The sequence below is a fragment of the Alosa alosa genome, chromosome 2, assembly GCF_017589495.1.
Source record: "Alosa alosa isolate M-15738 ecotype Scorff River chromosome 2, AALO_Geno_1.1, whole genome shotgun sequence".
Classification (NCBI taxonomy): domain Eukaryota; kingdom Metazoa; phylum Chordata; class Actinopteri; order Clupeiformes; family Clupeidae; genus Alosa; species Alosa alosa.
In genome coordinates this window covers 12492021-12515627 of record NC_063190.1, presented here as the reverse complement: position 1 = coordinate 12515627, position 23607 = coordinate 12492021, and the positions used below count along the sequence as shown (strand labels likewise).

General features: G+C 41.7%; 1 protein-coding gene across 3 annotated transcripts; it reads left to right on the top strand.

Moving 5' to 3' along the window:
* Positions 1-42: 42 nt before the first annotated feature.
* Positions 43-21902, top strand: jhy (junctional cadherin complex regulator). Of its 3 annotated transcripts, none has more exons than XM_048267941.1 (8): positions 43-563; positions 4299-5019; positions 10028-10120; positions 11040-11668; positions 18602-18863; positions 20117-20203; positions 20818-20961; positions 21261-21902. In XM_048267941.1, the coding sequence occupies exons 1-8, from the start codon at positions 331-333 to the stop codon at positions 21480-21482; spliced, it is 2391 nt and encodes a 796-aa protein (XP_048123898.1). In that variant the 5' UTR covers positions 43-330; the 3' UTR covers positions 21483-21902. The 3 variants fall into 3 exon arrangements, with proteins under 3 accessions (XP_048123898.1, XP_048123890.1, XP_048123907.1); XM_048267933.1 differs by having other exon boundaries at positions 10022-10120; positions 21261-21900; XM_048267950.1 differs by lacking the exon at positions 20117-20203 and having other exon boundaries at positions 10022-10120; positions 21261-21901.
* Positions 21903-23607: the final 1705 nt, after the last annotated feature.

Below are 23607 nucleotides of genomic sequence, written 5' to 3'. Positions count from 1 at the left end.
AGACAGTACGCGTCCATGTATCCATGGAAACAGTTTGAAACAGTTTGTGCAGCGTTCAGAGGGGAACTAGCTCTAGCCTACTAGCTCATAATTCTCTGTGCATTTGATCTCTAATACGATCGTAATGTGAAAGATTTAAATCCAGTTGAGTTAGTGATTGTATTATGAACTAGTAGTTCTCCATAAAGGTTTCTATACGACCATGTTAACACCAGCTAATGTTATGTTGATGGTTAACAACACTCATGATGTGAATCATTGCGACGTGTGCCTGCATTTGGCGATTTTGACATGAAACGTCAACAACGTTAACGTTAGCATAATGCAAAGATGCCCTTCAGTTTGTTGGACTCTCTTGATTCGGACACAGACAGCTTGGTCCAGGAAAAGGCCTATCAGTTGGAGCTTCAGACGCGTATTGGCAGTAACGTAAACATTCAAATCGAGGAAAATGGTTCAGATATCAATTTGAAGCGAAATCATTTCATTTACGACAGTCTGGAGGTGACACCTGCTACACCCGTGGACAACCGAACTACAAGGACTGACGAGGAAGCGACAAGGTAAATGAATGCAGACGATGCATTAGGCTGCTGTTTTATAGCATATTTTCGTAGGCTATCCTTCAGTCAGCCTGGTTACTTAATTCAGTCATACATTCGAATGGTTTTACCATAACACATTTGCCAAACTTTCAATGGCCAACGACGATGATATGCAACCCATGCGGTTAACTTAGACCCACCGACTAGCCTACTTTGTTCAGTTGAGAAATATCACTGATCAGGGCTAACTGTTTGTTTACCACTTGAATAGTTAATATAAAGAGGCCTAATTGTGTGCTTCACATTATCTGCTTTGATGCCTAGGCTTGTTTCTTGTAAGGTGAACTAACTATTCGTGTGTAGGCCTAACTTGTATTTTGAACCACGAAGGCTGTTTAATAGAAAAGTGTTGGCTCTGAGTCTGCCCAATTCTATCTTTCATTATTTAACAGTAACCAAAACAAAGGTGTGTGAATGTATCCGTAGTTACAGGAGCTACCTTTGGGAGTCATGTAGTTCTTGACTTGCACATGAGGTGGCATAAAGACTGGCTATAAAACATGAAACCAAGTTACAGGCAACATTTACAATAGCAGTCCTGAACCATTACAGGCGCTGGTCATGTAATTGGAATATCATGAAAAAGTTGATTTATTTCAGTAATTCCATTCAAAAAGTGAAACTTGTATAATCATTCCACACAGACTGATATATTTCAAGTGTTTATTTATTTTAATTTTGATGATTATAACTGACAACTAATGAAAACCCCAAATTCAGTATCTCAGAAAATTAAAATATTGTGAAAAGGATCAATATTAAAGACACCTGGTGCCACACTCTAATCAGCTAATTAACTCAGCTAAAATCAGCTAAAAAACACCTGCAAAGGCCTTTAAATGGTCTCTTAGTCTAGTTCTGTAGGCTACACAATCATGGGGAAAACTGCTGACTTGACAGTTGTCAAAAAGACGGCCATTGACACCTTGCACAAGGAGGGCAAGACACAAAAGGTCATTGCTAAAGAGGCTGGCTGTTCACAGAGCTCTGTGTCCAAGCACATTAATAGAGAGGCGAAGGGAAGGAAAAGATGTGGTAGAAAAAAGTGTACAAGCAATAGGGATAACCGCACCCTGGAGAGGATTGTGAAACAAAACCCCATTCACAAAGAGTGGACTGCAGCTGGAGTCAGTGCTTCAAGAACCACCACACACAGACTTATGCAAGACATGGGTTTCAGCTGTCACATTCCTTGTGTCAAGCCACTGTTGAACAAGAGACAGTGTTAGAAGCGTCTCGCCTGGGATAAAGACAAAAAGGACTGGACTGCTGCTGAGTGGTCCAAAGTTATGTTCTCTGATGAAAGTAAATTTTGCATTTCCTTTGGAAATCAAGGTCCCAGAGTCTGGAGGAAGAGAGGAGAGGCACAGAATCCACGTTGCTTGAAGTCCAGTGTAAAGTTTCCAGTCAGTGATGGTTTGGGGTGCCATGTCATCTGCTGGTGTTGGTCCACTGTGTTTTCTGAGGTCCAGGATCAACAACAGCCGTCTACCAGGAAGTTTTAGAGCACTTCATGCTTCCTGCTGCTGACGTACTTTATGGAGATGCAGATTTTATTTTCCAACAGGACTTGGCACCTGCAAAGTGCCAAAGCTACCTGGTTTAAGGACCATGGTATCCCTGTTCTTAATTGGCCAGCAAACTCGCCTGAGAAAATCTATGGCGTATTGTGTAGAGGAAGATGCGATACGCCAGACCCAACAACACAGAAGAGCTGAAGGCCACTATCAGAGCAACCTGGGCTCTCATAACCCCTGAGCAGTGCCACAGACACGCCACATTGCTGCAGTAATTCAGGCAAAAGGAGCCCCAACTAAGTATTGAGTGATGTACATGCTCATACTTTTCATGTTCATACTTTTCAGTTGGCCAACATTTCTAAAAAAACTTTTTTTGTATTGGTCTTAAGTAATATTCAAATTTTCAGAGATACTGAATTTGGGATTTTCATTAGTTGTCAGTTATAATCAACAGAATTAAAAGAAATAAACATTTGAAATATATCAGTATGTGTGTAATGAATGAATATAATATACAAGTTTCACTTTTTGAATGGAATTACTGACATAAATCAACTTTTTGATGATATTCTAATTATATGACCAGCACCTGTATAGCCAGCCTCTGTTCAACAAATGTATAGCCAAGGCTTTGAAAAGGTTGGTCTTTGCATTAGCTTAGTAGAGACCTTTGTAACTGGCCCAAGCCTATTTTCAATATGCAACAGACATAGACAAGCTTTTATGGCAAATTACACATTTGAGCACTTATACATTTAAATCCCTTTGAGTCCATTTTTTTATTTGTTTTATTGAATGGATCCTAATGGTAGATAAAGGTAATAATAAGCTCTGCTTTTATTCAATTCACTAAAAATGGATAATGAAAGCCTTCAGAATGAGACATGCTCATGTCTAATTGGCCTAAAGACCCTAATTTCATCACTTTCCATGTAACTGCCCTCATTTGAGTGAAATTAGATTTCTGTTTTGTTTGAGGTCATTGCAACGAGGACCCATTGTGAACACTATTTAAAAAGCAGTTGCTTTGTTGTCATCAAATGGACGACCCTTTATCCTCCTCCAACGCAGATGTAGGAATCTGGAGTCTGAATGCCCACATCTGTTCTGGCGCTATCCCGTTACCACCACAACTGTTGCCCGTTGGCCCCAATAAATGTGGTTTGCCCGTTTAAAGAGAGAGACATTCTCTTTGGTCATTGATGAGCATGCTGTGAAGTGGTACTTCACCCATATATTGTTGCAGTGCAATGACTGTGGCAAGTCTCCACAAAAGGTTCATGTGTGAATGCAGAGACAAAATAGATGACGGTCCTCGGCTCATCGTATTCTATCCATTTACAATGAATGACATCCTGATGAGCGCTGTCTGTTGGTGATGCACTTACACAGTCTATGGTGGTGATGCATTGAGAAGAACTTATTTTCCACATACACACAGTAATTCCCTCATTGCACAAGGAATCATAAAACAGTAAGGTTTGTTAGGGTTGTCATTAACAAGCTCTCTCTCTCAGCTTAACTTTAGCAGTTGTGTGTGAACCACATTGCTATCAAGTTTGTCTTTGTTCATAACCTGGCCTAATTATCTCCACCTTTTCTCTCAGTGGTGTGAAGTGCGGGGTTTGTAGCCTACAGATAGCACTGCATACGGCACAATGGCATTAGTAATGCATCTCATAGCATTGAGAATCCCATAATGACATCCTCCAGGTTATTCTAACAAGGTCTTTTCATTTATGGGACAAAGACCCTGTAGTGATTTAAAGCTGTTTAATTTGTATCCTGGGTTTTCAACTGGGGAAAACCTGTTACTATTAAGTTGTATTCAGATGCTCTCAAGGGGTGTATAAGTAGCCTAGATATTCAGCATTTTTCACATTATGCTAGATAAACTGTGTTAACCTCATTAAGGATTATGGAGTAGAGACTTGAAGTTGATAATACAATGATAATAGGATGTGATTTTGAAGCAAAATATAACTTTTGTTTAATCTATTCTCTAATAATTTATTGAATATGCTTTCCTAATTTGGAAGAAATGTCACTATTTAAGCCTGGCCTTTGTACATTTTATTTTGCATGATAATTATTTGTCTTCATCATCTTGCATGTCTTCATTCTCACTATGTCAATGTTTATTAACTGTTTTATACATTTTATTAAAACTTAGTGATGACAGTGACGAGTATGCAGACCTACGCTACAACCCTGACTGGAGGAGGAATTTTGAGGAGGCACGTCTGTTCCACAAGCTGCGGACACGGCTCACCTTGGATAAGGATGTCTATGATGCCACTGCAGGCTCAGATGAAAGCCTTGGGCAACTCCAGAGCTTGACCAAGAGGAGAAGTTGCGATAATGTCAACGGTATCGGTCACAGGGTTGTACGATCCGGTGGATCCACGGAGGCCCACGTCAAAGTAGAGAAGCTTTGCGGAATCCAGGCTGATCTCCCCGCATCCTCCTTCCACCTGCATCCACCAGAACATCAGGTAGCAGTCAACTCCTCCTCAGCGACATACAGTCAGACACAGTCCCCACCTGCATCAGGGGCAACAGCCGGAGGAGGTCATTCAAATCGCACCTTGAAGCCCCGTATACCCAAGCCACGAAGGCACCAGCATCACAGAACAACCCTCGAGGGACATGACCTAACAGGTGAACCCCCAGAGCAAGGGGAGGTAGGCACTGGCCGAGTCAAAGACCATCAGGGGGCCTTTCCCCTCAGTCAGAAGAGTTGCTCACACAGACGGTCAAACGCAAGGGCAGCCAAACCAAGGACGGACAAGGTAGAACTGAACAAGGCGACACTGGGTGTGAACCGATCCAAGCAGGGGTCATACCTGAGGAGGCATGGGAAGAGGACTGACCAGCCGGAGCCAACAGATGAGGTTTGTGTCGGACCGTCTCTTACTTAGGCATGGATAAGTTTAGGTGTAGAGGTGAGATCATCTTATAAGATTAGAGAAAAAATCTGATAAGATAGGAAATCACCATTTTATTAGCTGCAGAGATGGTCAAAGAGTATACAGTGGTTCCTGAACAAATGAAGTTTGATTGTTATTGCAGGGGTCTGTACAGGTTTTACTGTCTTATCATTACGGTCATGGCAGATGTTTTATTGTGTTGTTAATGTAATGAAATGTAATACATTTCTGAATGGCCAAGGAGGCGATCTCAAACAGTAAGATGACTTTTGATTAATTTTAAGAATCATTTCATTGAATTGAATAACCTGTCTGAATGTATAACCAAATCTGAGAAATTATGTGGACATCAGTTAGTCATTCACTCATTGGGACTGCATTTACCAAAAGATCCACAAGGGGTCACACTAGCATTGCAGGAATCAGAGCTGTTCTGGTGCTGTCAGGAATGCAGAGTCCTTCATGTCCAAATGGTTGCTGTCACCTTGTGAAATGAAAAGCCCCAATAACATAACTATAAGAGAATAAGGGTAAGGAATAAGTTGGTCCTGCTTGCCAAAAAAAAGAGTATTTCAGTCTATTTCCAAAATCCAGTTTATTTGTGTATCTCCAAGACATTTGTGGTCTGCCTTAGCTATTTATTTAGTGTAAACCCAGAAGGTTAAGATTATTAAAGCTCTTCTGACCTTATGTATACCATATTTGACCTTTGTGATATTTTTAAATGTGTGTTGACAGAATTTGCCAGAAGTATGTGATATTACATGTTTTGAAGTTTGGTACTCATTAGGCTAGTTTTGGGCTCTTCAGTGCTTGAATAGATAACATTGAAGATTGGCTTCCTGTTTGATATTTTATTACCAGCATATCATCAGGGCCTGTTTTTTGGCTTCCTCTCGCAATAGACTCCAGCTAATAAAGAGCTCAATTTTTGTAAATGCAGGTTTAATTTCTTGAATCCAGTCTTCAATTGCAATGTACTCCAAAAAGTAAAAAAAAAAAAAAAAAAAAAAAAAAAAAATGGAAAAAAAAAAAAAAATATGCCGAGAGCATGTCTGCCTATGTAGAGCCTATTATGGTCTGATCTGTGCTACAGCACCCATTAAGGACATCAGAGAGAGGCACTGTTAGCAATAGCCTCTTAGATAGCAGTGCACCTGGCCCAGGGGTTATAATTGGCTTTGGCGACCTTGGCGCACACTCCTGCATATGGCTGTCTGCTATATTTCTAAACTTTCCCTATCCATCTGAGCCCTAGTTCCCCCTTAATGTCTCACATCAGGCACATTTGCATAGTGAAGAGTCGTTACCATTGTGAGATTGTAAACAGAGCCCTTACCTCCCCCCCCCTCTCTTCCACATGAAGCTGTGTGTGCCTGTGTGTTATGGATCCTATGATTGGGCTGGATAGTTTTCTATTACGAGTTCCTTACGGTGTTTTTTCAGATTGGGTGGTGTATAGGGGAGTAGGAGGGGATAGAAGCTGAAGTAATCTTTGAATTGAATTTATTAAAAAGGGTGGTATTTTGAGTTTATTAAAAAGGGTGGTATTTTGAGTTTATTTTAAGAGGGTGGTATTTTGAGTTTGCGTTTGTACGTACCTCATATTGGGCACTTTTGAGACTTGTGAGATACATTCAAATGAAAATGAATAGCTTGTAGACTGTAATTAGCCACATATTATTCAAAATGGGTCCGATTAGACTTGTGGGCAGACAGTAAAAGTCGAAAACGTCCGATATATTGTCTGTGAATATACTCTGTTGCTCCATTCTCAAAGTTAAAACTCTACCACACAAAGAAGAAACCGTATTTAGACATGATCGAAAATGCCACCTTATCTAGACTGAGATTAAGTGGAAAACTGTGGTTACACGAATCACAATTTGTAATTATTTTTGGAAAACATGGACTCCTGCATCCTCTGGGCTAAAGAGCCATCCAACTTGTTATTAGTTCAAAAGCCAGCATCTGTGATGGTATTAAGGATGTGCGTCTTTTCAGTTCCCAAACATTTACAACCTGTTGTGAAAATAAGGGATAAAGCAATAGCGTGGTAAACACATCCCTTTCCCAACTTTCTTGAGACATGTTGCTGGCATCAAATTCAAAATGAACACATATTTTCCGAAACAAACAATGACGTTTCTCTATTTCAGCAATTATTTAGTTATAATTTGTTTATTATTTTACAATTTCAGCACTATTCTCTATTAAATATAGGGTTTACATTATTTGCAAATCATAGCATTTGGTGTTTATATGTTACACAGCGTCCCAACTTTTTTGGAAACCGGTTTGTAAATTGCTCTCAAAGTGCGAAAGGATTTTATATTAGCTACATGCCTATTGTCTTCATATGACTTGGTCAGCCCTTTAACTTTTACATGTATGTTCTTATAGGTCAAGGTTTGTAAGAAACGCCCTCACCTCAGTAATATAATACCCTATATGTTTTACCCTCAATCTAATGTCATACCTACTCTATTTGTATTGCATGTCTGTTTTTTTTTTTTTTTGTGTAAATCAAATCACTTGGGTAATAGGCAGGCTATCAGTATTTTCCAAACGTGCTGTTTCGCCATTGACAGGATCCTAAATCCCGATAATTAGCGATGTTATTAAGCGTACACAATCTCGTAATGCGCCAACTTTTTTTCTCTTTTTGGCTGGGGGAATGGCAGATGGATGATCCAGCAGAGGTCCCTTTGATAAAGACAGAAGTAGCCGAGCAATCTTCCACCATTGCACTCAGCCGGAGTCTCTCGTTCTCCCCCGGGCCCTTACTTCAAAGCCAGGAACATAATGTACAATCTCTTAATAGCTCTAGACCATGGCTCCGGGCCTCTCGGCCACTGTATACTCTACCTCAGTGTAAACACCTAATCAAGATTGCCTGGGCGGCCACAATAGCAACCAAATGCAATTCAAGATCCGTGCACCCTTTGAAGTCTTCATCGGGAAAGCTGTGTATCCTAGTCTCGAGGAAAATGGCAAGGTCCGATTGTCTGACTTTGTTGTGGCTTGTGCTGTAGAGAGGCAATTACGTGGGCCAATTTAACAGAATAGGTATTACGGAGCTTACGGTGCTCCAAATGCTATTTTGGTTGATCATTCTCCCGTCGTGATTGAGATTATTAAAATAGTTGACAAAAGGCAGTGGCAGAGGGACAGGCTCAGGTTGTGGCCCTGTATCGCCACAAAGGACATAAGGAGCCGATATGTGTTGTCCGCAGCTGAATCATAGGCACCTGTTCCCGGCCACAATGGCTGCTTCAATCAGGCTGCTATCCGAGGCCTGCGTGATGAGTAGCAGAGCCACACCTGCATCCCAGTGTGTGCCAAGTTGCCAAAGAGAAGTCCCTCCTATAGGCCAGTAGGCCTGCCTCAGACGATTTAAGACAAAAAAAAAAAAACATTAAAAAGAAAGTGAATGGCATATCATAGAGACCCTCTTGTTTTATTTTAGTATGAAAGGTCAGTCTGTAATTCTACACAAGTATTCTATTTCCCAAATTAAGCTATTTGTTCCTCATGGCCTAGCTGTGCATTTTGTGTGCTCAGCCCTATAACTTAATTAAGACATACACAGCCAATCACATTATTTCATGGAAGCACGGAAGGTGGATGTGTACCGGTAATTTGATTTGCTGTTGAGCTCAAATATTAACAACCCTTCACCAGAATTGCCCACTGGACCTTTTAGTGAGTAATCATTTTGTATTATGTTACATGATCCTCCATGTAACATTCATGCTGGAAGAAACCCTAACCCCAAGGGTAAAGTACTGGTATGCTGCTATTCTTCACTCGTAGTGTAGGCATTGCTATGCTGTAAGAGAGACATGTCACCTAGGCTCGTGCTTGTTTTGATTTGTTGAATCCTATTGTTTTTGTTGACTGTAGCCCTACAGTCATGCTTTGCTTCAAAACTCTGTGGCTCGCATGGAAAAAAGCCCCATGCTGTTTCAAGAGCAGCGTTTTGTTAAACAGAACAGACCTTTGTTTCTTTTGATCCAGCCGGACAATAGACAGGACGGGTGTCAGTGATGTCGGGCAACATTTCACTATCAATGGTAGCTCTCACTTTTAGCCACCCTTCTAAACTACTCCAGAGCCCCCTCTTTCCATGCCTCCAAACCCCCTCTTTTCTGCATGTACTGTAACAATCATCTGCCAGTGACCGCTCTGATGCCAACAGTGGGAGTCAGACCGTGCAATTACCTCCGCGGTTACCTGGCCTTTGGCTAAATAGATAGACCAGCGTGACGGCGTGTTTATTGATGGATATATTACAACCCGAGCCACTCACGGCAGCTTGGTTGGTCATGACCTTCGCCTATTCACGCTTTTCAGAATTAGTTGCATTCATTGAGGGGCTCTTCAAGCCATCAATACCATTGATCAGGCTCAGATTGTCCCCAGTTGTGAAAGGCTGCCTGAAGTTAACTAAATGATTTTCATTACAGCATTAGCAGTGGGTTCTCTCCTTGAGCTAGTGCATTAAGAGGTATTGAAAGAGTGCATTGGATACAACGTGAGCTTATATAGACACTTATTTTGACATGGGTATGAATTGATTCATGTGTGTAGGATCGATTAGGCCTTAAATCTGTAGCCAGAGTTCAGCATCTGTGCATTGCACTGTGATAAAAAATGCTACATGTCTCCGTGTGACTTGCCCAATCTTTTGTGACATATCCTTAGCTAATCAATGACTAGAATTCTGTGCATATTTGTAGGACACACTGTGTTAATTCCTCTGCATTTTCTAGGATTTACTCTGCTCTTGCAACATGTGTGAATTACATGAGATGGAGCTTCTGCATGTAGGTGTCTGTGTTTTTTTACTTACTACACTGACGTGTTTGATGGTCTCATAGTGTCTAAAGGTAAATCAGTAACATGTGTGTAAAGGTAGCTGAGTGTATGTGCTTCTTTGTTTTGTTTTTTTTTTTGTCTGAAGGTACAGGAGTCCGGGGAAGATTCCAGCACAGACAGACAGGAGGACGAGAGGAGTTTGGATTCTGAGCACCTGTGGCTTCAGAGGACCCAGAGGCTGAAGGTGAAACCCCTCCACCGACGCGTGGCTTACTGATCGCCTTCATTTCCCCCCCTGCGCTGCACACCTTAGAGGCTGTGCTCGACCCAAATGTGTAAAGTGTTACCAAAGGGCTCTCTCTCTCTCCACATGAAAAAGACAACAACACATCTAAACGTCTGCACAACGGTGTTCCCAGCCCTGCGGGATTTCATTTTGTCCTGCACGGCAGATACAATCTCTCATCGAAATCTTACTGCGACAATGGAGCTTGGGAGATGTCGTTCAGTAGAGTCCAGATCTAAAAAAGAGGCACACACACAAACACACACACACACACTGAGACACACACGGAGGCATCATTATTTGGAGCACTTGAGTGTCCTCCCTAATGCTGGGAGGTAGAGCAGTGTAAATATTTTCCCATTAGAATGGTGAAAGCTGGTGTTTGCTAGATCAGGTGCATTAGATGCACAGACACAGCTGCAGTCCTTACTGCATAATACCTCTCTCTCCTTTTCCTTTTCTTTGTGTGTCTGTGCTCTGTCTTCTTTGTATGGTGCCTCTTGAGCACAAAAACATGTAGAAATGTCAACTGGATCTGGATGTAGCTTCAATGGATGTTATACAGGGAATGTTTTAAAGGGAAATAGATAATCTATTATAAATGTCTGAAATATTTATGCTATTGACCAAATCTGACCAAAACAAATTAAAAGACAAGAACACTTTTAAATTCATAGTCATGATGATTCGATTTTATTATGTCTGTCATTTGACCATAATTATTTGGCTTTCATATGAAATGTCAGGAATTTTTGTTTCATTTTTAAAAAGATTACCCCAGTAGAATATATCTGGTGTTCAGTGTGTCAAGCACTCTGGTGTATGATATCCCAGAATACTTCAGGACATGTGAAACCTTGTTCTAATTGAACTGCAGGTCACTCAGGGCCATGGAGAGAGGAAACCTCAACCGAAGGGGGGAAATGGCAAACCTCCCCTGCAGAACCGGCCCAACAGGAGTCACGCAGCTCGGACCAGATGCCGGTTGAGTGCGCTCCCCGCCAGGCCTTCGGCTGCAGGGGATACCCACACTCTGGCCGAGATTATGGTCATCGACGAGGCCCGCTCCTCCAGCGACGCCTCGGACACCCCAACACCACCACCACGTCCAGCAGCAGCAGTACAGCAGCCCAGACGATCCCGTCTCCCGGCCTCTCTTCCTTCCTCAGACGGGACCCCCATGGTCCACCTGAACATAAACCTGAGCACCTCCAAAGGCAGGGACCTCTCCCCCCACACCAGCAAAGAGCAGCAGCAGGCCGGCCTCCTAACGTTGGTCTCTCCCAGGGCCCCTCAGTGGGTGCTGCAGCCTCAGGTCTACCCCGCGCTTTTCACAGGCTCGGACAGCAGTCCAGGCCACTTCCCGCTCCCTCCCCACGTGGCTGGCATGGGGCAGTGGGCCCTGCTGATGGCCTCCCCCAGCGCTGCTCCAGAGGCTGGACAGCAGGGCCTAGACATGCTAATGCCCCCTGGTGGTGCTCATTTATGGGGCCTGAACAGTGAAAGGTCAGTGAAGTTGTTGTTGTTGTTGCTGTTGCTGTTGCTGCTATTGTGGCAAAGTACTCTAGATATGGCTTAATACAACCCCGTTTCCAAAATAGTTGGGACACTGTGTGAAATGTAAATAAGGACAGAATGCTATGATTTGCAAATCAAATGACTCAATATTTTATTGAGAATAGTGCAAAGACAACATATCAGTTATTGCTACATGTTTATTTGACAACATATCCAAAATTGCGGGACAGGGGCACGTTTACCACTGTTTTGCTTCACCTGTTCTTTTAATAATAGTCTGAAAATGTTTGGGAACTGAGGAGACCAGTTGCTGGAGTTTTGAGAATGAAATGTTGTCCCATTCTTGCCCAGTATAGGATTTCAGAGGGGTATTTCACAAAACCTAGATAAGGGATTAAGCTGGAATTTTTTGGTTATCCTGGATGCATTTAGCCTTGACTTGGTGTCACAAAAGATGGCACATAAGTTGCCATGGGGATTTATTCTTTGCACTTAGCCTGGTCCCGACCATGCTAACAGCCAAGCTAAGTTAATTCTAATGTAATTATGTTGTCTTATTGGTTCAGCTAGCTGTCATTCAAATCAGAGCTCTGTGTAAGGAGCTTTATTCCATTTACATACTATTTGCTGAATGTATTTGCTCACAAAACAGATTGTCTGCCTGTACCATATGGTTATTATTATTATAGTTGAGATAGCCTTATAATTATTAACATAGGCCTAGGTACTCGTTGTTTGCTTCTTTTGTTGATAGACGTTTGATCCTACTGTAGTTGATTGGAAGTAGAGGGGCAAGTTTTCAAAGGTGTTTTCATCTATAATATAAAGGTAGGCTATTTCATACTATGTGCATCTTTGCAGTGGCAAGCGCTTTCTTAATGACGTTGCGTGCCGAGACAAGGAAGCACTCACACGTGGGTGCATACGTAAATTTGCATTCAGTTGGCCTACCACGCCTACTCTTTTACAGAAATAGCTATGATTCCCCATTACAAAAAGGACAACTTTTTTTCATTATTAGTCTATATCAAAACGGTTGTTCACTTTGTGCGAATGACGCTATTTTCCGCATCTTTTTTTATTCCAACCGTGAATTCTTTAGGGCAGAAACGAGAACGCGCACACATCCTGAATTACTTATACCTGGCTTGACATAGTTGCTCCTACTCATCTTGGATTGGCGTTAGTGAAACGAGTTTAGCTAGAATGACCAGACAATGTCAAACCTCGCTTTATCACTTATCTTGGATGTCTTAAAGCTGCAGTTGGCAAGTATGACAGATTGAGGGGATTTAGCCAAAATGTTGAATGTTTACAACTCTCATACCCCTCCCCCACTACCACCGAGCACCCTCTCATCGAATTTGTGCTCGTCAGTGTGCACCAGACTGCACCAGACTGATTGACAGTATCTCACACAGCCCTGCTCTGATTGGACCAGAAGAACCGGGAGCTGTGGATTTTTGCAAAACAAATGACAAATAGAAGTGCAGGTTTTTTTCTAAAACCGGCTGATTTATGTTGTTCTGTTGGAGCATAGTGTCGGTTTCAGTGAATATGATCAAAAAAATTTTGCCAACTGCAGCTTTAATTTTGCCTTTGTGAAATACCCCTCAGGAATTCAACGGTCTGAGGTCTTAATCATGGGACAGTTTGATTAGGGTTGGGTATGCTTTGGGTTTAATGGATACAGGTGCTAAATCAATAGGCTACTTTTAAAATGGTGCTGTGCCAAAACGGTGCCTGAATTGGTACTTTGTTTTTAAAATAAAATGCCCAAACCAATGGTCGAAAGCTTGAGTTGCTTGAGTTGACAAATTTGAACATGAAATGGAACTATATTTAGTTTATTATTAATGTGTGTTGTTTCATTGCTTCTAGGCATAATTCTAATTGCAGGTGGCTTGCCATAACTTTAAATGTTAAAAAGGCGGTGTTAAATGTTAACGGTAACATGGTGGTAACATCATTTAAACCAATGATGTCATTCCCTTTAACAGCAGTACAACTTCAAAGAATGCATCTGTATTTTAAGTCAGCAGCGCATATGAAGGAATCTGCTTGTGAGACCGTATGGAACAGTTATTCCACTAAACAATGCTTTACTAAAGCCTAGCATAGTATAGCCTACACGCATTTGCACTCGTCTATTATTTGAACTCATTGGCAAAGTGAAACTAACTTCATCGTGGTGTCAGTCAACAACAAAACAGTTATACACAGTTAATTATGACCGCCGCTAGCTAAGCGGTCATATAGGGATTGTCAAAGTTTTTTTTAATTTGTTTTATTTTTTTTATTTATTTTTTCCCCCGTCATCTACTTCCTGAATTTTTGGTCAACTATACCCGGGACACCGAAACACCGGGGCACATGAAATTTGGTGGGTATGTAGCCCCCCTAGACCCTGTGGTCTCCCCCGGTAAAAAATGCAATATCATTCTGCTTTAATCGCCCCTCTCTTCAGTTAATGTGTTCAGAACTGCACCAAATTTTATGTGTATGGTTAACATGACATTCTCTGGGGGTATGCCAAGTTTTGTAGAATTTCATCCATTGGGGGGTCTAAAAAAAATTATGTTATGTGTACATTTAGTGACTCTACATTCATTGGCCTGTAGATGGTGGTGTTGAGCGAAGGGTTGCTTGAAGAGGATATTGTCTCACAGGCACTCTTTTTCGCAAACACACATGCATACATCAACACACACGCACATACACATGCACACACACACACACATCCACAGGCACACACACACACACACACACACACACGTATGCACGCACACATACACACATCCACAGGCACACACACACACACACACACACACATATGCACGCACACATATACACACGCATACACACAGCCACGCACATACTATCGGTATCGGCAATTAGAACGGCCGATACATAATTACAAATTCAGTAGGATTAAAGGAAAACCAAATATTCATCATCATTTGGCTGCATTTCCAGAATTGGCGTTACGTAGTAGTTTGTCCACCAGATGGCGCATGCTTGGTTTTTTACTGCAGGTACGTTAATCTTATACAAGTTATATCATAGCCTAGGACCTAGGTAAAATAATGTTAGGCCTACCGTTAGCATTGGTTGAGTGATTGAGGCCAATTTGATTGGCTGTCATCTCATTCTTTTCTGACCATAGCCTACTAACAGGAGGTAAGTTAATGGAAAATACACTTGAAAGATAACCTGTCTATGAAGCATCCTAAACAGGCTGGGACATTTCTGCTTGCTAAATAGGTTTTTCTGCTGTTGATTCGCTCACAGTTCTTGGTGGCCCTGTCAGGGCTTTGTAAAATGTTGCATTAAGACCACATAAATTCTCAAAAAGCATCTGAGCTCATGTTCAACACCGCTACTTCAATCCTCTATTTTCAAAGGTGTTTCAAGTAAGTAAGAGCATGGCTCAAAGTAAAGTAGCCTGCAAAACTGCATTTCGTTTTAGACTATTGGTATTTAATTTGTGCATTGACAATAAAGTTGAATATCATATGAACTAAAGATGACTAAAATCTTGCATATGTAGACGAAGAAACATTCACAAAAATCCATGGCATGACCTCTTCTTGGAAATGAGAGGGATTGTTTGTTTGTTTGTTTATAAATAAATAAATAAAAGTAAAACTGATACCTTCTGCTTTCCCCAAATACAATGTAGACTACAGGTGTACATTACCTTTCATCAGTCCAGTTGCAATGGATGAACTGTGATGAACTGCCCTACTTGTGATTGTTTAGAGATTTTAAAGGTTTTATAACAATGCTACAATTTTTTTGGCTAGTGCTACAAATCTAAACCTTCGCAGCGCCAGTAGGCTACTTTCTGTGCAGCCCGCACACACACACAGGCATGCCAAACAAGCATACACAAAAGTTTCAAGAGTGGGGGATGAAGTAGAAGATGGAAAAAAATTGATTACTGTGATTTATGTTCGCTGAACGGATGTACAGGACTGAGCGGCGGTCATATTTTGTACCGCTATGCGGTACATCTAGTTACTTTCACTATTGACTGACAATGGGTTACCATCAAAAACATATCCTGGAAAAAGCAGCACTTACCCCAGTAATGTTTGAATGACTGAATAAAAAAACATTTATCCTGCAGAGGAGTTGCTTACATCTCGTGACGGTGCCTCTTCAGCTGTGCTTCATATTTGCCTCTCCGTCATTACCAATTTGAAAATGATGGTGATTGGTGTATAACTACTCATTGTGAGATGTATTTCGTAATATCTTCATTCTAATTGTGTTTCCCATTGTAATCGTGTAATTTGTAATGTTTTGCATGGATGTGCATTGGTGCGCATTCATGGATAATAGAAGGATGGTGGGTTGTGCACCCGCCCATATCACTGTTGATAATGCGCTCTTAAAATAACATATGAACAACTCGTCATGGACTTCTGACCAGGTTTCTCTTGGTCAGTGGCGTAATGCATTTTAGGTAGTGTACATAGCGATTTTTAGACACGCCAGACTATTCCTTAGGTTGTTAATTGCCACACCCCTTGGCGCATTGCTTAAAAAAGAGACATGCATAGTAAGAAAATAAAATTTGCGCTGGGAAAAAAACGAGTTTTCCGCCATGCACCAGTGCGAAAAAAGGGCCATAGGTGTGCACCCCGATAACATTCCAATGAATGTTAAAAATGCATCATTCATCCAAGCACACCGGCAAAGTCTTTGAATTGTGTTTCCAGGGACTTGTTGCTAAGGTCTCAGGCTGTTAGATTCCTGACACCCTCAAAATAACTGAATGAATGCCCATTCAACTTTAGACCACGTTTCTTGGTCAGTGGTGTTCTCATTTTCAGTGGCGTCAAAATAGCAATTTGTGATCACATGCCTGACCACACTTGTTTTTTTCATCGATACACCTGTGGGTGTGCAAGGATCACACAGCATGGGTGTCTGGCGGAATAATGATAAAATGTGCTCACCTCAAACTAGGAAAACAATTGTGTTGTGCCTGGTTCCTTGATGCACTCGGTGTAAGATAGGGCCCTCGGTCTTCCTAACTAATACTTCTACATATCGGATATGCAGTTGAACAATGATTTCTTTCTCTTTCCTTTCTTAAATGTTCTTGGTACTTTACTGGGTCATCCCTCAATCTTTGTCTATATTTTCTCAGTCTTTCTGCTCCACTTTTTCATTCATGTTTAGGCATGTTGGCAATTTGTCTATCTATAGCGCTACAACGGAACCATAGAAAGTAAACTAAGGCTGTAGGCCTAGTCTTAAATATTCTTAAATGCATTTAATTTGTATAAATGTGCAATTGGAAATATCGCTGATTTTCCAAAATATAGGACGTAGTGTTAGTCACAAAAAGCATAAATGCTTTTTAAATAAATGTTTAGGGTCTGGGACAGCAATTTGCACGAATTCGGTAGAATGGCCCATTTATGTTTTTACAAGCAAACTTTTAGCATGAGCTTCAAATTCATTGTGATGCTATATGGGTCTCATGCATATGAAAGATTAATATCAGTATGTAGTTCGGAAGTTATCAGAACATACGTGAAACAAAGTTTTCACATTACAACTTTGCTGATAACATTTCAAATAGATGCCAGTTAGCATATTAGCAAGTTTTTGTGTAAACTAGGCTGTTGGTGTTGTAGCCTTTTCCTTGTGTGTAGTTATTATTTGCTAAATTTCAACAAGAGCTTGTGATATTACTTTAAAGTAGGCTACTTGGTAAATGGCATGGGCTCATGCGAGCTGTCAAACATGGTCCACTTGCTTATGTGGTGCACCCCTCTGCTTTAAGCTTATATCTTGAAGTGTTCAAATATTAGTTATCTGTATAGAATGTGGTGCTATCAAAGCAAGATGTTACAGATGGCGCACAACGTGCAGTGATGTCTCGTTTAAAAATAAATAAATAAAAAATTAGACATGGGTCTAGAATGATCCATCAAAGCAGGATCAAAATCCCTTATCTTTAGAAGGAATGTGACTACTACTAATTTCCCAAATGAAGGGGACAGATCCAGCCCCATGAACGAGCCTGGTTGTCCCAGTTGACTGCCAAAGGGCTGAGGGTGAACAGCTGGGCCTGGCCTCTGGTCAGCAGGTGGGCAGAGAGTGGCCGGAGCAGATGGGTGCTGCTGATCAGTTTGGTCACAGAGTTTAAAGTTAACGGACTGGAAGAGAAGATGGAGGCACTCAGAATCTGATTTGTTTTTTTAAACAACAGGAAGTGATTCTGAACATAGCTTAAGGGGTGAGTTATAGGGCTTTAGACCGTCAGGTGCCCTCTTTTAGTATTATTTTATTTTAATTGGCTTGGGTTATCTATACCATCAATTGTGCCATGACCTCCAGGAAATTGCTGCATAGCTCAGACAGTACTTTGGATGTCAATGTCAGAAGATTAAATGACCCCTTTAGGTAAGCCTTTAGATATTTAAGTTGAATTCTTTTGTTAGCACTAATCAAGCAGGAATGTAAGCTTCAAGAGAGGACTTTAGGAAAGAGCGTCCTTTTTTATTTCACTGATGCATTAAATATTCAATGGTATTACATATACAAGGATATGGTGCTAAACCATAGTGAAGGATGGTGTAGAAAGCTGCATTAAAAAAAGGTTCTGGATTTGCCTTCGGCTACATGCTAATGAGATGCATTCCTTCCCTACTGTAAGCTATACTGAGTAAAAGTGCAAATACCACAAACTTCATTGAGGCACACGCACTTCGTTGTAACAAGGTACTTAGTTCAGGTGTGGTGAAAAACAGGTGGAAATACAGCAAATACAGGTAGATTATGGGTAAAATAAGTCATCGTCAGGACAACTGTTGCTTATTTCACTTATTTATTCAACTTTGTGTGTTTACAGAGTTGTGGTGGCTAACCTGCTGGACTGTGTATTGATGTGTTTTCCAGAGTGACCATGTGGCAGCCTAATGCAGACTGGAGCCAGGAGCCTGCTGTGCAGACGCGCGATCCCTCGCTCAAATCCAGCCATTCCACAGAGAGCGTGGGACCCTATGCTGTGCTGCCCCCTATTGGCAGGACTGTGACAGAGGAGCGCATGGCTGGCGGGGCTCTGGGCGGCACGGGGACACTCGGCCCCAGGAGCTGCTCTGATGGGTACCTGGCTCAGCTGGAGAGGCAGAGGCACACAAAGGCACAGGCGGGGTATAAGGTGTGTGTGTGTGTGGGGGGGGGGTGTGTGTCTGTGTAAGTGTGTGGGGGTGTGTGAGAGAGAGAGAAAGAAAGGGAGAGTGCAAGAGAACATGAAAAACACAATGCATAAGGATGAATAATTTGTGTGTGTGTGTGTGTGGGGGGGGGGGGGGGGACTGGAAAGACAGCATCTTACAGGTGTTCCAAGTGTGGGGCCTAATTGTGCAGATACAACCATCAGGTTAATTGTATAAGTAATTGAGAATGTGCTTAATTGCTATGAGATGATGACATAAGACAGGGCCACAAAAGACATCTTGAAAGGTATCAGGAGCTAAGGTGATTAAGTGAAAGCCTTGTGTGCAAGACGGCCGGCCGATAAGGTGGCCATTTGCATTTAATGACGATGCCTTTTTTCTTTGGCTGTCAGCTTTAGTCTCACAGGTGCGACCCTCTAAAGGCGAACCTACCACCATGCTAGTGAATCTGCTGGCAAAGGACATTAGAGACATTAACAAACACATATGGTAGTCGAGTGTGTGTGAACAAAAAAGCTACCCTCACTATAAACAGAATTAGCTCGGAGATTATGAAGATTACAAGTTTCTCTCTCTCTCTTACACACACACACACACACACACACACACACACAGACAGACACAAACTACACACACACACACACACAAGGACACACACCTACGCATCACATCACATCACATCCACAAGGACAGACCCTTAGTTCAGTCTGGCCGTCTCCAGGACAAGACTCAGCGGATTAGTGTGGCGAGTTTGTAAAACACCCCAAGCGAGGTACCCAGGGGAAACGGATCAGAGCCCAGAGAAAGAAGCCTGGGCCTGTCCTGCAGTGTCCATGACCAATGGCTAATTCACGAGTGGCCCTGGAGCCCTTAAGAGTCCCGTCTGATCTAAAATGATTAGTCCCCCTTTTGTCCAAGGGCCGGCTTGTGGATTGCTGCTCGGCGTTCTATGGTGGATTAACTGCTTACTCCCTGGGCCATGGGAGTCTGGTGGCTCCTGGCCCCCCAGTGCACATGTTTATACGAAAGGAGAAACCAATGATTTTTGTATTTTGTACACACTTGGCAGCCTTTCACAGGTGTATTTGTATTTGTTTGTTTGTTTGTTCATGTGTCTTTCTTTGTGTGTTTGTTCATGTGTCTTTCTTTGTGTGTGTGTGTGTGTGTGTGTGTGTGTGTGTGTGTGTGTGTGTGTGTGTGTGTGTGGCGTGTGTGCGCGTGTATATATTTACAGGTGTACACACTCAAGGATTATAAAAGTATTAAGCACAATGTGAAGCTTGGAGGTCTTGGACCAAGTAATGCTGTAACAGAAACAACTGTAAGCAATTTGCAATGATGCATTGCCAGTGTACTTGTTGTGGTATCTTGAAGCTCCATGTACACACAATTGGATGTCTTAATATTTTAATTACATAATAATAGATTGCTTAAATGGAAATGCAATGAGAATACACATATCACATTATGAAAGTACACCTCTCCCAAAGAAATCACATCATCACATGTATTAATCTTTAGCTGTAATTTTCCGTTGTCTCTTTGTGTTGTCAAGCACTTCTTTATTGTGTCCATTTAGCAATCAGGTGTTAATTGGTCAAAGAGATTCAGATCAAATCAATGGACAGTTAGTGTGGGAAGTGGAAGTCTAATAGTTATTAAGCGTGAATGCTACTTCTCAATCCCTGCATGTGAAATGGCTGCCTACTGCAAAGCATGTTTTTGTGCACAGTAGCCAGTCAGTTACCAGTGTAAAAATAGCCATTTCAGAGAAAATTATTTGTTCTGTTTTCCCCCTTGTAATATTGTCTTTTATTGTTTTGTTGGTCAGACAAGGTCCAGAGTGCTTTATAACAAAGAGGCTATAAATGGTCCAGTTAATTAAACCCCTCTTTTGTAATCTGTCCCCTCTCTCTCTCCTTTCAACGCTCCCAGGCAGAGAAAATGAGACGCCAGAAGCTGTATTCAGATGTGATCCGGCAGCAGAACAAGAACATAAGTAGGATTCCCTTTCTACCGGCTCGGGCAAAGACACAGGCCCCGGAGAGGACTGACAAGGACACGACTCCCAGGTGGAAGGTACTGGACATCCACCCCACCACAGCCCTTTAAAGCAGGCTGGCTCGGGCTGTCCACATTTGTATCGAGCATCAGCACAGACGTTGGGTGATGATAAGCAACTCGCATGCTCTTTACCCTTTAAATACCTTGGGTGTCCAGCGCTCTCTATTGATCTTCATTCGCTAATGTATCATCAACCTCATTAAAGTGTTAGAAGCAATACAAGCTAGGATATTGTATGCTGTTGATATTAGTTATCATGAAATGAAGAAAATGCTAAAATATAAAATGCTTTTATATGTTTTGTTTTGGCCCAGGCTTTGGAATATGCCAGAACTATTGCAAAGCTGAAAGTGTCACCGAGGCCGAAGAAGGAGTCCCAGACGCAGACGCAGGCCGCAGGTGCCCAGGCCCAGGCGCAGTCGAGCTATTTGAGTGAGGTGGACATTGGCCGGCTGACCCTGCTGGAGAGCCTGCGCCAGCGGCACGAGCAAGAGAAGCAGGCCGTGGCTCAGCTCAGCGCTGTTCATGCTATTTAACCCGCCATGGCGCAGGTTTGACTAGATGTAGGGCTTTATAAGGAAATCTCTGAGCACTTTCTTATCTTGTGGAGTATATTCTTTTACGCAGTCAAATGAAATGGCATTTAAACGTCTTGGCAGTGCAATCTGCCATATTGGAGGGTCTCCATCAGAACTCAGTTCCTCCAAACACATGTTGACTGAATTTTCAATGAGTTGTCAAGAAGGAACGATGGATGTTAAAATCTTGTTAAAATGTCCGTTCATGACCTCAAAATGCATTTGTTGTATAATATGTTTTATTAATAAATATTTTAAATAAAAAGCAGTTTGTCCGTGGGTTAACCCATGCGACAGAGAAGATTGAACTCTTACAAATTCAGCATCTATTTGTAATGGTGTAGCACTTCAGACAAGATAAAAACAGACTGTATCTGCTTAAAAATCTACTAATTAAGCATTTTTCTGTATAAGTTGTATATTATGAGTGTACTAATATATGTTGTATTGTATTTTTTTCAGTCTCTATCAAATACCTCGCATTTCATAAGATCCGTCTAGAGACGAAATTTGATTGGAAGATCTTTTTTGTAGTTTATTTCTGAGCTATGTCTATCTCCATCTTCCCCCTCCACCTCAGTCCAGCTAAAAAAAAAGGGTCAAACAAAAATTGCACTTTGAAGCTACCCTGATCAGAACCTCAAAACTTGTTCTCTGTATTTTAAAGTGATAATTTTCTCCCGCAAAACAACCTCAAGCACCTATTTCTTTAATGGAGCCTTTAGATCATTATCAAAGAGCTATTTACTGTCATGTAATATTTTAATTAGATTATAGTCTCTATTTAACCCATCATTGCCTCTTTGATGCTCTGTGGTTTTGGTATTAAGCCTCAGATGCAGGGGTAATAAATAGTGGACCTTTTTGAATTAATGAGAAATACTGCCTTTCCAGACCTGCCCCTTTATACCTCCAACCCCCCCTCCCCTCTTTGCGCCCATAGAAATCAGTTAATTGAAGGAGTCTCTCTCAACCACACATAAAGGGGCTGAATTAGCATCCCTTTCTACAAATTGGAAAGCCCAGGCAGACACTCTGGCTTTGATCTGAGCACCACGCTGAAGTAGTCGACAGGCCTCTGAAAATGAGCTGATGGGCTCGCTATTAGGCCCAAATGCAGATGCGTCCATGTGTTACAAAACGCTTAATCTTTTAATTGATCACCTTCCACACTGCCTATTCTCTCCTCGCTTTTTTATTTTCTCAGTAAATCTGAATCACGTTTTGAAAACGACATGAATTGCTTTTCAAAGCAGGGGAAGAGTGGCACATATCCTGTTATAATAAAAAGCATCCAAATTAACATAACCCCTCTAAATGGACATGCGTTAGTTACCCTTAGATAGGTCACGCATTGGTTGTACTGAACAAACTGAAACAGTGGAGGTGAATGGAGAGTGCCGGTGACACACATTAGAAGTAACGAGTTGGTGTAGAAAGAAAATGTAGTATTTAACAAATTGCGGATGTATGATGTGTGCAAGATTAGTTTTTCAAAGCAATACGTTGCCTTTGATCGGATTAAACTCCCATCCCAAAATATATATGTTGCTTGACTTTCAACTATCCGCCTACAGTAATAATATGAATTCACAGTGTGCGTAAAAATAGGCATAACGCACACACAATTCCATTGATTCATCTTTGCAAACATCAGTGAAAAAACAGCGAGAGAAAAGGCTTGCGCCTTAGAATAACGCTCTTATGAAATCAGTCAATATTATACGCTTTCAGAGAGGTGATATTTTTCAACAAAAATATGCTTGGAAATGGGCAGCACAAATTAAGCAGCAGCACAAATAGCTAGACTGCAGATCTCCTGATGGCACAAACTCGCAGCGTGTCTCTTAAATTAAAAGATTCGTGGAACTATCGGATGAATAGAACATAGGATAACTCCTGCTGCGTCCATGCAACTTCCATCTAGTAGGCTACAACGTGATCCTGCGACTTACAAGTGGCTAAGCCGCCCGCTACATTTTGTTAAAGTAAACGGGCACAGTACCAAACCCTCCGGAAGACACGAATAGACAAATGTGGCAGACCGACTTCGCTACCCTACACAAACAAAGCAAGTGGAATG